General features: G+C 48.4%; 1 protein-coding gene across 15 annotated transcripts in view; it reads left to right on the top strand.

The window, feature by feature from the left end:
* Zmynd8 (zinc finger MYND-type containing 8) overlaps positions 1 to 15,492 on the top strand; it is a 103,141-nt gene that overhangs the window by 35,261 nt on the left and 52,388 nt on the right. For 11 of the 15 annotated variants that reach the window (XM_052723350.1, XM_052723358.1, XM_052723355.1 and 8 more), the window contains exons 4-8: positions 4,879 to 5,097; positions 8,253 to 8,366; positions 11,174 to 11,266; positions 12,398 to 12,485; positions 13,994 to 14,049. In XM_052723350.1, the coding sequence (XP_052579310.1) occupies positions 4,879 to 5,097; positions 8,253 to 8,366; positions 11,174 to 11,266; positions 12,398 to 12,485; positions 13,994 to 14,049 (570 nt within the window). The remainder of the gene's footprint in view (positions 1 to 4,878; positions 5,098 to 8,252; positions 8,367 to 11,173; positions 11,267 to 12,397; positions 12,486 to 13,993; positions 14,050 to 15,492) is intronic. The other 4 variants (XM_052723357.1, XM_052723359.1, XM_052723356.1 and 1 more) reach the window with 1 other exon arrangement.

The raw sequence follows: 15,492 nt of genomic DNA, 5'->3' as shown, positions 1-15,492 counted from the left end.
AAGGGCTGTAGCTGTCCCTGGTAAAGGGACATGCAGAGGTGTTCCGTCCTCAGGGTCTCAGGGCAAGTGAGGCTAGCTTTGCATGTCTGGCTGGTGACATCCGGCCCCTGTCACCTGGAAGCCATCATAGCTCGTAGGAGTGAAGACTCAAATGAAACACAGGGGCTATGGGCATGGCTCAGTTTGTGAATACTTGCCTTGTGAGCATCAGGACCTGGCCTGAGTTTGAGAAACCCTAGGACTCATGTAAAAATGCCAAAAGTGTTTGCCTGTCATCCCAGTGCTGGGGAGGTGGACACAGGTGGATCTCTGGCCCTCACTGGTTGGCCAGGCTTGCCTACTTAGTGAGTTCCAGGCCAGTGAGAGACTGTCTTCAATGGAGGGCCTTCCTAAGGATGCCACCTGAGGCCATCCACACAGTCAGGAGCTCTGTCCTCCACACAGTCATGAGCTCACGCGTGTGTGTCCTTGGGCCTCTGAGAATTGGCTGTCTCTTTCTGTTAGTGAGTCCGGGTGAACATTTTCTTTCCTCCCTTCCTTACCCACATGTTACGGCAGTTTTCTCAGTCAACTTGTGGCCGTCCACACTTGCCATCCCAGTAACTGGGAAGCTGAGGTTGGAGTATCAGAGTTCAAGACTAGCCTAGCTCCATGGTAAATTAGAGAGGCTAACCTAGGCTTGATAGTGAATCAGTGGCCAGCCTGGGCTATCTATCAAGCAAGGCCTAGTCTTATACAAGCAAATAGCAAAATCAACAATCACGACCCATCTCCAAACTCCCCCATTTCAGTGATGCTTCAGCGTCATGCTGTGGGGTTGTTTGTAACTCTGTGTCTCCTGTCTCTTAAGTGTCCATGTCCTACATTGCTGTTGCTCAGGCGTTTGACAGGTTTGGAGGGTGGGACTCCATGGCCTCAGAAGACTTTTAGGGTATGGGAACAGCAGGGTGGGGTTGAGGAGACACAGGGCCTAAGCTTGCCTCTGGGGACTTGTCAGCAGTGGTTGCAGAAGAGGAAAGGCATCATCAGCTCTACCAGGGCACATGACCTAGCTCCCAGCGTCGGGGACACTGGGGACACTCACTGTGTAATCGGGTCACCGGCCTTCTCTTGGAGCTTCGGTTAGCTCTTCAAGAGGGCTTTGGGTAAGCACTGTCGAAGGTTGATTGACAGGTAGATTAAGCTCAGCAGGCAAAGAGAAGAGAGTCCTTGCCGTTTGAATCCTTGGTTGTCTCTCGCATATGGCATTTGCAGAAAGGGACATTTTTTGTGCACTCTGTCAAGGGGATCACAGATATTTACTTATTTTGAGATAGTCTCACTATCTTGAAACTCATTATATAGACTCATTATGTAGGCTTCATGCTCACAGAGATCCCCTAGCCCTGTCTCTGGAGTGCTGGGATTAAAGGTGTATGCCACCATGCCTGGCTTTTTAAAAGGAGATTTATTCATTATTTTTAAGATTTATGTTATGTGTGTTTGCTTGCATGAGTTTATGTACATCGTGTGCATACAGGAGCCCTTAGAGATCAGATTCCTTAGAACTGGAGTGATAGAAAGTTGTAAACAGCCATGGAGGTGTTGGAAACTGAGTTCTGATGGCCTGTTTGACCTTGCTACTTACTATCCTTAAAGATTTACTTATTTTCATTGTATCTGTGTGAGTTCTGCTTGCATGTATGTATATACCCCACTTGTGTGTAGTGCCCATGAAGGCCAGAAGAAAGGCATGGGATCCTCTGGAACTGGAGTTAAAATTGTGAGCTGTGGTTGCTGGGAACTGAACCCTGGTCCTCTGTAAGGGCAGCCAGTGTTCTTAACCTCTGAGCCATCTCTCCAGCCCTTCACTTATTATTCTTAGAGAATCTTGAATAGAAAACATCTGTCAGCTCTAGTGTGGATGAAAACATCCCTGGAGTGAGTGAATAGGTCTTTTCCATTTTCTTGTTAAGCTGACCAGGGCAGGAGCCAGGGAATACAAACATTTACTCTGTAACCTGCAATTATCCCTTGTCACACAGGCTGCAGCCTGTGCGCTTTGCTGTGGGGCTAGTTACATACTTTAGACGCGTGGGAGAGAGAAATCAGAATTCATCTGACCTGAAATTGTTGGCTTTTCCTTTTAGAACTTCCCCATTTGTTATCAGGTTATTTTTGTGAAGCAGAAATCAGAAGCGGCCCATATGAGTGCATGTGATTGACAGGGTGACCATCCTCTGCCGCCACTGAGGCTCCTGGAGTCAGGGGTCCCTGAAGAGATCAGAGTTGCCTGGCTACCCCTTTGGTCCTGAGGACACCCACTTGGGGCGAGGCAGAGATGGAGCCTGGGGGAAACTTCTTCTGAGCCATCAAAGAAACAAGCGTAGTAGAAATGCTGGGTTGGGCCCAGTGGACTCTGGTGTCCTGTTAGGTGACCCATCCTGTTTGATTCCTGAGTTTTGGCTGGACTCCCTGTTATTGAGATGGGGTATTGCTAAATTACAAGGCTGCCTTGATCTTGCTTGCCACAGCATGTTGAAAAATGATCTTTTTTTCTTTGGTTTTTCAAGACAGGATTTCTCTGTGTAGCCCTGGCTCACTCTGTAGACCAGGCTGGCCTTGAACTCACAGAGGTCTGCTTGCCTTGGCCTCCCAAGTGCTGGGATTGAAGACATGAACCACCACTGTCCGGTGAAAAAAGTGTACCATTTAAAGAATGTCCCAACAATGCTATCCCTCCCTGGACCGCCCACACCCCTACAGTTGAACTGAAACAGGGGAGGAACTGGTGACGTGGGAAGATGGAGCTGTTTACTGAGAAAGACTGATTCCAAAGATGAACAAAATAAGCCCCCAGGGCGCTCTCTGCAGGAGTATGGGAGAACCAGACGTGCATGCAGAGCACCGATTCCTCCTCCTGAAATCCAGGGAAGAACCTGGGCTGGCTGTAGCTCTAAAAGCTTCCTCATCCTGGAGGTCCTAGCTCAGTGGTTCTCAACCTGTGGGTTGCGACCCCCTTGGGGTCAAATGATCCTTTCATGGGGGTCACTGTGACCATCGGAAAACACAGATATTTACATTTCGATTTATAACAGTAGCAAAATTACAGCTATGAAGTAGCAATGAAAATAATTTTATGGTTAGGGTCACCACATGAGGAACTGAATTAAAGTGTTGCAGCATTAGGAAGGTTGAGAGCCAGTGGGCTAGCCCTTCAGATAGAGACACGGGGTGTGGCTCCATGTGTGGTTAAGCCTTGTCTCCAAGTGTGTGAAGTCTTGGACTCAATTCCAGGTTCTGGGGGGCAGGTTGGGGGAAGCAGTGATAGATAGGAACGCAGAAGTCTGGTTCTATTGAGAAGTCATTTTTGTTTGTTTTTATTTTTCGAGACAGGGTTTCTCTGTGTAGCTCTGGCTGTCCTGGAACTCGCTCTGTAGATTGGCTGACCTGGAACTCACAGACATCCACCTACCTCTGCCTCCCTGAGTGCTGGGATTAAAGGTGTACACCACCACACCACCACCAGACTGAGAAGTCAGGTTTTCAGTCAACAAAATGTTACAGCTGCTTTCATATTAGATCAGTATTAAAAATGCAGAAGTGTGTGTGTGTGTGTGTGTGTGTGTGTGTGTGTGTGTGTGTAAGTAAAGGGTAGAAGTCACAAAAAATGTAATAGGAGACCCCTGTTCGTATCACACATACACACTTTTTAAAATTTAAAGACGAAGTGTGTGTTTGTGTGTGTGAGTGTATGTGTATGTATGAGTGTGTATGTGTATGAGAGAGCATGCAAGAGTGTGTGTGTGTGAGGGATCGAACTGGTTGTTAGGCTGGCCTTTACCTGCTGAGCCATCTTGTCAGCCCCTGTTTTGTTTTTGAGACAGGGTCTTCCTTAGGCTGACCTCAAACTCAGAGTCGTCCCTCTGCCTCAGATCCCAGGCCCTGCGATAACGAGCACAGTCTGCTTCGCTTGTCAGTGTTATCAGAATTTGCAATATGTAGCCGGTATGAGGTTTTCTGGGAGGAAATAGTAATATTTTGCTAGCAGGGAGCTTGTGTTGTGTAAATGTGATATCTACATAATATCCATGGGTTTGTGGCGAAGGCAGTCTTGATTCCTTTGTCTCCGTGTGGGTTCTGAAGGTCACACAGCTTTTACTAGGTCCTTTGACCGGCACCACTGGGCCGCTCCCATTGTTTGGCTTTGCTGTGTTCTAGAGCGTCTCATTCTAGAGACACGTTTCCTGATGCTGCCTGGCAGGAAGATGTCTGGTTCCCATGAGTTGGCTTGCCCTTTTCTCTCTCTGCTGTTGTTGGTTCTGACCAGGCTTCCTGGTGGATGTGAACACTCTACTCTGAGGATCACAGCTCTGGGCAGCCTCTTGGAGATGCTCTCTACCCTGGAGATACACTTAAATAATGGAAGATAATTTTGTGTGGACCAAATCTAATTGTTTCTACCCTCCAAATACCTACTATTTAAAGCACACCAGGGCAAATTGCAGGTAGTGGCTGTGCCACCACTCAATACCAACCTGTTGGGACTCTCAACCCCATTTTACAGATGAGAAAATCGAGGCTGGGAGGTAGAGAGAGAGATGGCCCAGGTCACGCAGCTGGTTTATGAGGGAGTTAAACTGTGCATTCGGGTATGCCTAGTCACTAACTCGCAGGTGCTAGCCTTCAGTCTCTGGCCTTTTAACACAGAGGCAAGTGCCTTCACAACTGCTGCCCAGCTATTGCTGTGTTTAGTCGGGAAATGGAGGTGGCCTGGCCGTGTAGTGGGGTTGTGAGGTGTGCGATGCGGGTGTGTTGTTTGTGATGTACTTGTGCAAACGACTGCTGAGAAACCACATTTGTTTGAAACCCCACCTGTCTTTCTTGCCTACATTCCAGTCAGAGCTAAGACATGGTCCGTTTTACTATATGAAGCAGCCACTCATCACAGACCCTGTTGATGTTGTACCGCAGGACGGACGCAACGACTTCTACTGCTGGGTTTGTCACCGGGAAGGACAAGTCCTTTGCTGTGAGCTCTGTCCCCGGGTTTATCACGCTAAGTGTCTGAGACTGACATCGGAACCAGAGGGGGACTGGTTTTGTCCTGAATGTGAGGTTAGTTCCCGATGAATGAATTCATTACCTGCCTCATTTCCTCTCCTTTCTCTTTTCTTCCTTTTATTTTTTAAAAATTTCAAATAATCCAAATAGAGGGAAAGAGAAATGTCTTGCCTCCTGCCTGCTCTACCCTGGCCGCCCCCTCTGGGGACCCACCTCCGCGCTGGCTGCAGTGGGCCAGCTCTTGGAAAGACATGTCGCCTTGCCTGTCCCTGCTTCTCCACGAGCCTTGGGAGCGCTTTGAGATCCGTGGCTGCGCCTCTGCTGCTTCTGCCGTGAGTGCCTTGGAAAGGGACCTTGTAGGTCTGTGATGGTTGACGATGCCTTTTGAAAAGATCCTGTGCTGTGTTTACCTGCTCCGTTCGGCCTCAAGTCCTCGCCAGTAGCCCGGCTGGGAAGACTGCTCTGGTGTGTGTGTGTGTTCCACGCGGTGACTGTCTCGTGTTTTCTCTCATGCAACAAGTATTTCTCCAGTGCCTGTTAGGTACCATGGATTCGACAGCACGTTCGACAGAGAGGATAACCTTTTATTATTATTTCTGTTTTGGGCAAAAGAGGACAAAACCCCAAAGACAGTTACTTGTCATAAATAGGTTGAAGAAAAGTGGAGAACATGGACGGAAAGATGGGAAGAGGGAGCTGAGGTGCTGGGCGTCTCCCCCTTTAAGAATCCAGGCCTGGGAAGGTCACACTGAGACATGAGGAGGATCCGGAGGGGAGGACATCTGGGCAGAGGAAGCCACAAGTTCGCTACTGCAGCCACACGTGCTAGGCTGAAGGTCGCCCACCCCGTGCGTCCCGCCAGCAGCAAAACTGAACTCACCCGTCATGAAAGCGACTGCTCGAGCGAGCGAGTGAGCTCCCTCCGTTCTGCCCAGCTCACTGATGCTCTCTCTCTGCACCGATGAAAACAAGCGTCAGTTGAACACGTCATTTCATGTGGAACATCTCTGGGATTCCACTGTGCAATGAGTTAGATTCTGAGGAAGCTTCCTGTGTGTGAGAGGGAAGTGTCGCCTAGATGTGTGTGGGGGAGGAACTCAAGACAGGAAAAGGCCCGTGATGCCACTCTTGGGTAGGGAAAGGAGAAAAAGAAGAAATACTCTGGACTTCAGAACAAATGATGACGATGTGGAAGGGGTCTTGTGCCTCTGTCACAGCAGAAGCCGCCGGCTGACGCTCCCCTGGGGTTACTCCAGAGAGACTTGCATACCCTGTGCTGACTGTTCCCTCCTCTGTTTAGAGCTGGGTTTGCTTCCCCAGTTTTGTGGGTCCTTGAGCCTCCAGGGGTTCTCTTCTGTCTTGAGCATCCCGTCCCCATTGTCCGAGTCACCAAATAGAGCATGGTTGAGATAGGCTGCCTTTCTCTGCAGTGATGGTTGTGATGAGCGGTGTCGGAGACGCCAGAGCTAGTGACCATCCCGTGTGGGAAGCAGCCGGGGAGGTCGGGCCAGCCAGGCTGTTTGGAGCCAAGCCTGCTGTCTCCCGGTTATGATGATGGCTCCTCTCTGTCCCCTCGGCCGCACACACGATGGCTGCTGGAGGCTTAGGTATCACGTATGGATAGTCAGCGATTTCCCTAAGAGAAGAGCATGTCTCCTAACTTCGCTTTTATCAAGCGGGAGAATTTTCCCCAGTTGTCCTCCAGCTAATTTGCCCTTGGGCTCCCGGGTCAGCACTGCTCACCAGTTCCCCCATTGAAAAAGCTTGACCGAGACTCCTATGCTGTGCTAATCAGTCCCTGCCAGGAAGGAGGAAGGAGTAGAGGTTGGAGGGAGGGAATGACAGAGGGCTAGGCGACTCCCTGTACGTCCACTATGGATATGTGGCACTCAGAAAGAAACGGGATTCAAGCAGGCAGGTGTACTTGCTGTGTGTTCAGATTCGGGGCCCTCAGGTTTTTCCCTCCGGAGTGAATTGGAAAGACAGCTGGAAGATAAAATGGGGTCGATCTGTGTGCCCTGGACAATTGTCAGGTTCTGACACACCGGGAGTTCACCGGAAGGCAGGCCCCAGAGACGGACAGGTGGGAACTGGTTCCAAACTAATTGGAGCCAGTGATTCAGCTCCTCTTCCGCAGATGGGCCAGAAGAGCCCCTGACATTTTAGGGTTTGCTGTTTTTTGTTGTTGCCGCTACGTAATCCTCCGAGTCCCCGAGGCCCGGTAGGAGGCTGCTGCAGTCTGGTTACAGTTGCTTTTCTGGGTCCTTTATGAAATGACCATTCTGAGCTGGGTGTGGTGGCTCACACTTGTAAGCCCACTTGGGAGGCTGAGGCAGGAGGATTAGGAGTTTGAGGCCAGCCTGGGCTACATAGTGAGATTCTTTCTCCAAAGAGAAAAGAGGAAGGGAGAGAGGAGAAAAGAAGGAAAAGAAGAAGAAAAAAGGTAAGGAATAGAAAAGAGAAAGAGGAAAAAAAAAGGGGAAGCCTGGATATGGTGGCGCACACTTTAATCCCAGCTCTTGGGAGGCAGAGGTAGGTGGTTCTCTGAGTTTGAGGCCAGCCTGGTCTACCAGCCTGCTCTACATACTGAGTTCCAGGCCAGCCTGGTCTACATAGTAAGATGGACTTACAAGGAAAGGACAAAGGAGCGGTGGCCTCTTTCAGGACGCCCACAGTGGATGAGGTGTATTTCTCATTGGCTGACCCCCTTCCCTAATTCTTCTACAGTGAGCTCCATGCCCCTGCACCAGCAGTGTCCTTGAGAACGGCCATGCTAGTCTGCTCAGCCGTAGCTCGGGCTCCCAGAGGATGTGGCTGGTGGCTGGTGAGCGCACATCCAGTGTTGCAGTTCTCACCCTCCATCTACTCTCTGTGGCCTTTCTTTTCAAATTCAATTCTTAAGACCCAAAGGTTGCAGTCTGCCACCTTCCCAGGTCCCGGATCAGATCATCATGTCTTCATGAGCCCACATCACATGAGCCCACAGTGTATGTGGATTGACGTCTTAAATCTTTGCCCACGGATCGATCCCACAGGTGCTGGCCTGGTAGCTTGGCCTAATAGCTATTCCAGCGCCAGTGGCTGTTCTCATTTAGATGGGAATCGCGTTTACCTGTGAGTGCATTAACAGCATTGGAAGGAGGACAAATGCATTGGCAGCCATGTGTTTTCCCCCTAACAGACCTGTGTGTGTGGTTTTTGACTTGTAGAAGATTACAGTAGCAGAATGCATCGAGACCCAGAGCAAAGCCATGACGATGCTGACCATTGAACAGCTGTCCTACCTGCTCAAGTTTGCCATTCAGAAAATGAAGCAGCCAGGGGTAAGAGGACTGACTATTCCTGCGGCTTTGAACGTAATGGTGACGGTGGCTTCCATTTTGTTCCTTTAATGTGCTATGTATTCCTTTGGTGGCTTTGCTCTTCAGGCTCACAGACATCCTCTGGGGACCTTCCTGTATGTCCAATCATAAGATACGGTAGCCTGTCCTGGAAGAGTTTAGTCCGAGGACAGGTGCCAGTAGGAAGGTGTGGGGGATGATCCTAAAGAGCTGTGAGGTCAAGATCACATGGTTGAACCCCACTGTCCAAGGAGGGACTCTGTGCTCCTCCCCAGGCCTTTCTGGAATTCTGTGAGAGCACAGTACAGCTCAGTTTAGTGAGACTGAGCCAGGGAGTGAGCTCTCCAAGGTGGGCAAGACTGTCCTTCATAAAGGGGGATGAGGGTTGAAGTCTTCTGTTTGAACAGTAGAGAGGTGGGCTGCCACATTTGGCTGTCCAGGTGTGTGCCTTACAGCAGCACTCTCCCGAGAGCCTCCACCCCCGAGAGCCTCCACCGAGCCAGCACTGCTGTGGTCGATGTGTTTACCATGATGGTTTCAGGAAAATGTCAGAAGAATGCCTTGTTTTATTTTTTCTGTGGTCATGGGGATTGAACCCAGGGCCTTGTGAATGCTAGGTGAGTGCTCTATTATTGAGCTCTATCCATCCCCATCACCAAAATATATATGTTGTTTTAAAATGTAATATTTAAACCCAGTCTTGGTAGCACATGCCTATAATCCCAACACTCAGGAGGCAGAAGTTCAAGGCTACCTTGATCTCCTAAACAGGTTTCAGTCTAGCCATGGCCACATAGCAAGACTCCGGCACAGAAATCCCCCTCCCCCATTGCCTCAAGATATTAAAATTCATCCCATACCACATTTTCCCTACAGATGAATTCAAGAAACACATTGGGAAGGTTGCCCCTTCTGTTTGTATAAAAGCACCCTGTGCTCTAGTGAAATTCCTTTGGGTTCATTTGCTAAGTTCACAGACTTAATGTAGACTCAGGGTTAGGACTCACCTGTTAAACCTCTTTCAAAACAAAAACTCGGCCATCGAGGTGGCCCAGTAGGTAAGGATACTTGCTGCAGCATCTGTTGACTAGGTTCACTCCCCAGGTTCCATGTGGTAGTAGAGAACCAGTTCCCCAAAGCTGTCCTCTGATTTCCACACACACACTCTCACATGTCTGTGCTCACACACGTACACTAAATCAGTGTGATAACACAGAAAATAAGAGCAAAAGGAAAGCAGGCTTTTCCCTTTGAGATGTGTTCTAAAATCTGTTGTTATCTGGGGGAAATCATCCAGATCCTTCCAGTTGGCTGGTGTTTAAATGGGAAACTCTTTTTCTTGAATCCCAATCATTGGGAATAAAGTGTATAGCCAGAATTTGGTACAAAGAAAAAAGATCTTTATATTTTTACTGTGGAGTGTATTTTTTAGGTTGAATGTGATGAGTTGCTTCTGATTCTTTTAGTTTATAAACTGTGTCTACTAAAGACCATCTATAGAAAAGGATCATCTAGACCTAATAACTTGGTAGAGCTGTTGTCTTTGGGGGGGAGGTGAGGGGTGCTGGGGGTTGAACCCAGAGCCTTTCCCATGCTAGATAAATGCTCTACTCCTGGGCTGCAGCCCCAACCCAGTTTTTTGTTTTGTTTTGTTTTTGTATTGTATTTGTTTTTTCCAGACTGGGTTTCTCTGTGTAACAGCCGTGGCTGTCCTGGAACTGGCTCAGTAGACCAGGCTGGCCTCAGAGATCTGCCTGCCTCTACCTCCCAAGTGCTGGGATTAAAGGCCACCATCATCCGGCACATGATATATTTTAAAGAGATTTATTTATTTTTATGTGTATGAATGTTTTGCCTTCACAATGAATGTGCACCATGTGCGCCTGGGGTCTGAGTTCAGAAGAGAGCATCGAAGCCTCTGGAACTGGAGTTACAGATGCTTGTGAGCCACTGTGTGGGTGCTGGGACCTGAACCCATGCATTCTAGATGACAGCAGTCTAGTGTCCCGGTGGAGAGCTACTCAGTTGCCTTGCTTGAGTATAAGTTAGTGTTCAACCAAATCGTTTAGTGTTTTTATTTCTTTTAAGGTTTGTGTGTGTGTTTGTACACGGATGTGTGAGCCCTACTTGTGTGCAGGTGCCCAAGGAGGCCAGACGAGGGCATGGGATTCCCTGGAGTTGCTCAGTGTGGGTGCTGGGATCCAAACTTGAGTCCTCTGCTGGAGGAGCAGGCTCTTTTAACCACAGAGCCATCTTTCTAGCACCTCTTTTTAGCGTTTTAACTTGAGAAGTAGATACCTGCCGTGTACATGTGGTCAAGATCGAGAACTTGCTCAGCCTGGCTGTGTGAGGGAGGACCAGAATCTGACTTTGTAGGTTTCCCCCGGGTCACACCCTGTGCTCACACTTAGGGGACATTTTTTTGTGAGTCAGCAACATTTTACCCTCAAGTCAGCTTGTGCTGGGTGTGGACTGCACAGCAAGTGTCCTCTAGAGGCCTAAAGTGGCTTACAGTGTTGTAATTGTCAGCCTTAATGGAAGAGAGTAGAGGCTGTGTACTGAAATCAAAACAAGTAAGAAAACCAGACGCATTCACCTGGGCCCAGGACTCTATAAGTGAGTGGAATTAGAAGATGGGTCACTTTTTACCTTGACCTTCTCGAGGTCATCTTGTGTGGGTATCGCTAGAGCTGTGAAAATGTGTTTGGTTTTCAGCACCCTTTGCTTTCCATGCGTGGCCTTCAGATGAGTGATGGGTTTTTGCCTGTGCATGTGTCTTTCTCTTACAGACAGATGCATTCCAGAAGCCCGTTCCATTGGAGCAGCATCCTGACTATGCAGAATATATATTCCACCCCATGGACCTTTGTACATTGGAAAAGGTTGGCCTCCATCACAGGGCCTGGCTGAGGTAGCAGAGGAGTCCAGATGGCTGAGGCTCTTCCCTTTCCCTGTCCAAGTTGCAGTTACACCAGGATGTTGTCCTGCTCTGTTTTATTCGGATAGAAGTCTGTCTTCCATGCCCTTCCTCTGTGACCTCCTCCTGGGGGATCACAGGGGATTGTTGAAATCCACAGGCAGTGCTTTTGAGGGATAGTCCCAGCTTCTGAGAATTAGTGACTTGATTGATTGATTCTCACTTCCTCTTTCGGAGGCGCTAATGAGAGCAGCAGGAAGGAGGAAGAGAAAATGACGCGTTTGGAAACCTCCAGATTAGCAGTCAAGGGGCTTCTTAGAACTGGATTCCCTTTGCCCATCAGGCTGTTTCTTTAATGCTTGAAGAGTGTGTGCTAAAATTCCGTGGTGAAAAAATCACACTTGAAACACTCTGCTTGAGCACTGGATCCTCATGCAGAGTTCCTAACTCAGCAGCTAATTATGGGTTTGAAACACATCTTCATAGGGCTGGATCTGGCCTGGCCTTGCCTGTGCAAGGCCTTGTCTTTGATCCCCAATTCTGTAAGAAAACAAAGGCATCCATAAAAGTAGAACATGATGTCATAATGTTTGCGTTAATATTCCCCCCTCAAAGCAGTAGATCACATCAACTTTGGAAAATTGCACAGACCTTTATGGTATGCCAGAAAGATGAAGCATTAAAAAAACAACATGGCTGGGGTTCTAGATTCAAGCTGGGGGGTTAGGTGTCTTCACATTACCTCAGTTTCTTCATTGTCAGAAACATCTCAATGGCTCTTTGTGAGAGGCATGTGATACCACAGTGACTGTCTTAGTAGTGATACTCAGCTATATGAACTGTGCCCTTCATTGGATGCTGCTGCTGGATAAATGACATCATTTTCAAGATGAGAATGTTCAAGTCCCTGGGATGACTCTTGAGTGCATTTTATAGGGCTGTAGATCTTGAACCTAATAGCATTCTGGGAAATGAGTCGGAGAGCATTGACTTATTCGGCAGATGGCTTCGATGACAGGCGTAGGGGACCCAGGTGTTAGCGCCGCTGCCTGTGTCAGCTTCGATGGTCATACTGCTCTCTGGCTTCTCCTCCCAGAATGCGAAAAAGAAGATGTACGGCTGCACTGAAGCCTTCCTGGCCGATGCCAAGTGGATCCTGCACAACTGCATTATTTATAATGGGGGTGAGTAGCTTGGAGGTTTCTAAGGAAGAGAGTGTGATACAAGCGTGGCCCAGTCTCCTGCCCTTTCTTAAAATTAATCAGGTTTCATGAACTGGAGAGATGGCGCTGCCTAACGGCACCTGCTGCTCTTCCAGACAGTATGAGTTTGTTTCCCAGCACCTATGTCCGGCCATTCGAAACCGCCCACAACTCCAGCTCCAGGGGATCTGACTTTCGCCTGTCTACTGTGCCTGTCTGCATTTACACGTACACCCTACCCCTCACACACATACCGAAAAGAATCTTGAACATCAGGCTTAGGTGACTGGGAAGATAGCCTGGCCAGTAAAGCAAGGATCTGAGTTTCCATTTCCAGTGCCCGTGTAAAAGCCAGGTGCCCCGCTGCACTGGGGAGGCAGAGGCCGGGGACTCTCCAGAGCTCTCGGATCAGTGAGCTGCAGGTTCAGTGAGGGACTCTGTCTCAAAACACCTGCAGAGCAAACCGGAATGCACCTGATATTGAGCTCTGATTATCAGATCATACAAAGGTGCTTGGGCTCGGGTGGAGGAGCATAATTCCTGCTCCAGCTAGGATGGCCAGAGGTGTGGGGTGGATGGAGGACAGGACAGGACAGGGGATGCTCACAGGTCTGCAGAGCCTGCCATGACAGGTTTCTTCCTATGCACTGCTCTTCATTTGGTTCATAGGTGTAGGTTTGGATGAGTGAATATTCTTGTAGGTGCATGTGTGTGGGTGGGCATGCACCTGTGTGTGTGTGCATGTGCAAGGCCTGAAGTCAATCCCAGGTGCCATCTACCTTAGTTTCTGTTTATCTTCAGGTCTGATGCTAGCCAATTAGGCTAGAACGACTGGCCATGGAGTCCTTATGCTTTTGAGGCAAGCACATAGTGACTGAGCCATCCTCTCCTCAGACCAACGAATTTACAGTTTCTGAAAATGCTATTAGGCCCAAAGAGAGCACAGTTCTTTGGCCACCTTGACCTTTCCTCTAGTGCAAAGGGAAAAGGCTTGGCATTAGTTCTGGGCCAGATGCTCACATCATTGGCTAGGAGTTCTGGTAGAGGCCGGGACTCCTGATTTGGACTCAGTCATGAAGTAAATGAGAATCGTCACATCTGTTTTCCTACACAGCTTCCGGTGGAGTCTTAGTGAGGCACCAGACACTCCATTTCTTTTTTGCATTGTGTTCTGGGATTATAGGGTTAAGTAAGGCTCCTTTCTGTTAATTATAGCGTTTAGAATGTCAGAGTGCTTGGAAATATTAACCTCATCTATAGGGAATTCCACACCAACTGCTCAGTTGCAAGATAATGATAAAGCTTGGTCCTTGATAGAGAAGTCAATAATTTGAATCAGTGTTGGAAGCCTGAAACCTGGTGTTTTTAAGCCTTTAAATGGTGAATCTTGGGGGGAAACAAGTTAAAAAAAATTGCTGATGCAAGTGTAATCCTGAGGCAGGCAGCTTGCTGGCTGCCTTTGAAATAATCCAGTTCTCTTACTCCCTTAGGAAATCACAAGTTGACGCAGATAGCAAAAGTCGTCATCAAGATCTGTGAGCATGAGGTACGTGTTCCCGTCTTCTTGGTGTAGCTGTCTCCTAGAGGCACAGGGAAGCCCAGTGGGTAGCTACTAGGGCATTGGCGTTCATTGTGCTGTGCGCAGCATCTTGCTCTTCACACACATGAAAGCAGGAAGAGGGGCCCAGTGGTATGGGAGCCTGTTAGCTCCGCGGGGATCTAAGGGGGTGAGAGTGATGTTCAGCCTGAAGTCGTGGCAAGTCCAGGGAATCCTAAGTTTTCTCGGTTGTCAGTTTGTTAGTTTTGACCTTGGCTTCCACAGTTGGGATTGAGTCAGTCCATGGGGTCATTCATTCCTTTGACAGAGGTTTGTGGTTTTGACTTAAGGGGGACAAGCTCATAAAGTATCTGTCTCTCCCTCCTTTTTTTTTTTTTTTTTTTTTAAATAGGGTCTTATTGTATAGCCCAGGCTAGCCTTGAAATTGCTATGTAGATCAGACTGGCCTCTGCCTCTCTAGTGCCAGGAGTAAAGGTATAGACCACTATGCCACCATTCCTGTCACATTGCCTGGCCGTGATGGTGTCCCCCTCCCCTTCCCCAAGTTGATTGTGTGGTTCTCAGGCGTGAAATGCACAGATAATAGTGTGTCTTAACGTCAAGAGAGTCGATAGCTCTGCTGGTTTGTAGATATTTCCTGACTGCTTCCCAGAATAGCTGTAGCAATGTGGATAACAACCTGAGGTGGATCTATATGGTAGTGTGTGTGTTCTTCCCAGCGTAGGAAGTTCTGACCTTTTAAAAAGATTTATTTGCCGGGCAGTGGTGGCGCACGCCTTTAATCCCAGCACTCTATGGGAGACAGAGGCAGGCGGATCTCTGTGAGTTCGAGGCCAGCCTGGTCTCCAAAGCGAGTACCAGGAAAGGCGCAAAGCTACACAGAGAAACCCTGTCTCGAAAAACCAAAAAAAAAAAAAAGATTTATTTTATTTTTAAAAAATAACTTACTATTTTTATTTCATGTGCATTGGTGTTTTGCCTGCATGTGTGTCTGTGTGAGGGTGTCAGATCTTGGAGTTACAGACAGTTGTGAGCTGCCATGTGGGTGCTGGGAATTGAACCTGGGTCCTCTGGAAGAGCTGTCAGTGCTCCAGCCCCCTATTTATTTATTTTTATTTATGTGTGTATGGTGGCCTGTATATTTATGTACATCATGGATGTACAGATGACTCAGCAGGGCCAGAGGGCAGTTCCCCTAGAACTAGAGTTACATGAGGTGGGTGCTGGGAACCAAACCCAGGTCATCAGCAAGCGTGGCCAGTGAGCTGCCTCTGAAGTCCATCTAAACTTAAAAAGTATATGTGTGTATATCTCTCCTCCATGTGATCGTGGGACATCAGCATTTCACTGTCTTTCCCCTTTGCGTTGTGTTGGTAGTGAGTCAGGACGGACCCCTCACTAGAAGCTTTTTGGGTAGTGTGAGTAGTGTGT

The sequence above is a fragment of the Peromyscus californicus genome, unplaced genomic scaffold (genome assembly GCF_007827085.1).
Source record: "Peromyscus californicus insignis strain IS unplaced genomic scaffold, ASM782708v3 Scaffold_7__1_contigs__length_154581171, whole genome shotgun sequence".
Classification (NCBI taxonomy): domain Eukaryota; kingdom Metazoa; phylum Chordata; class Mammalia; order Rodentia; family Cricetidae; genus Peromyscus; species Peromyscus californicus.
Note: the sequence above shows the minus strand (reverse complement) of the source record. Positions and strands in the feature narration are given on the sequence as shown.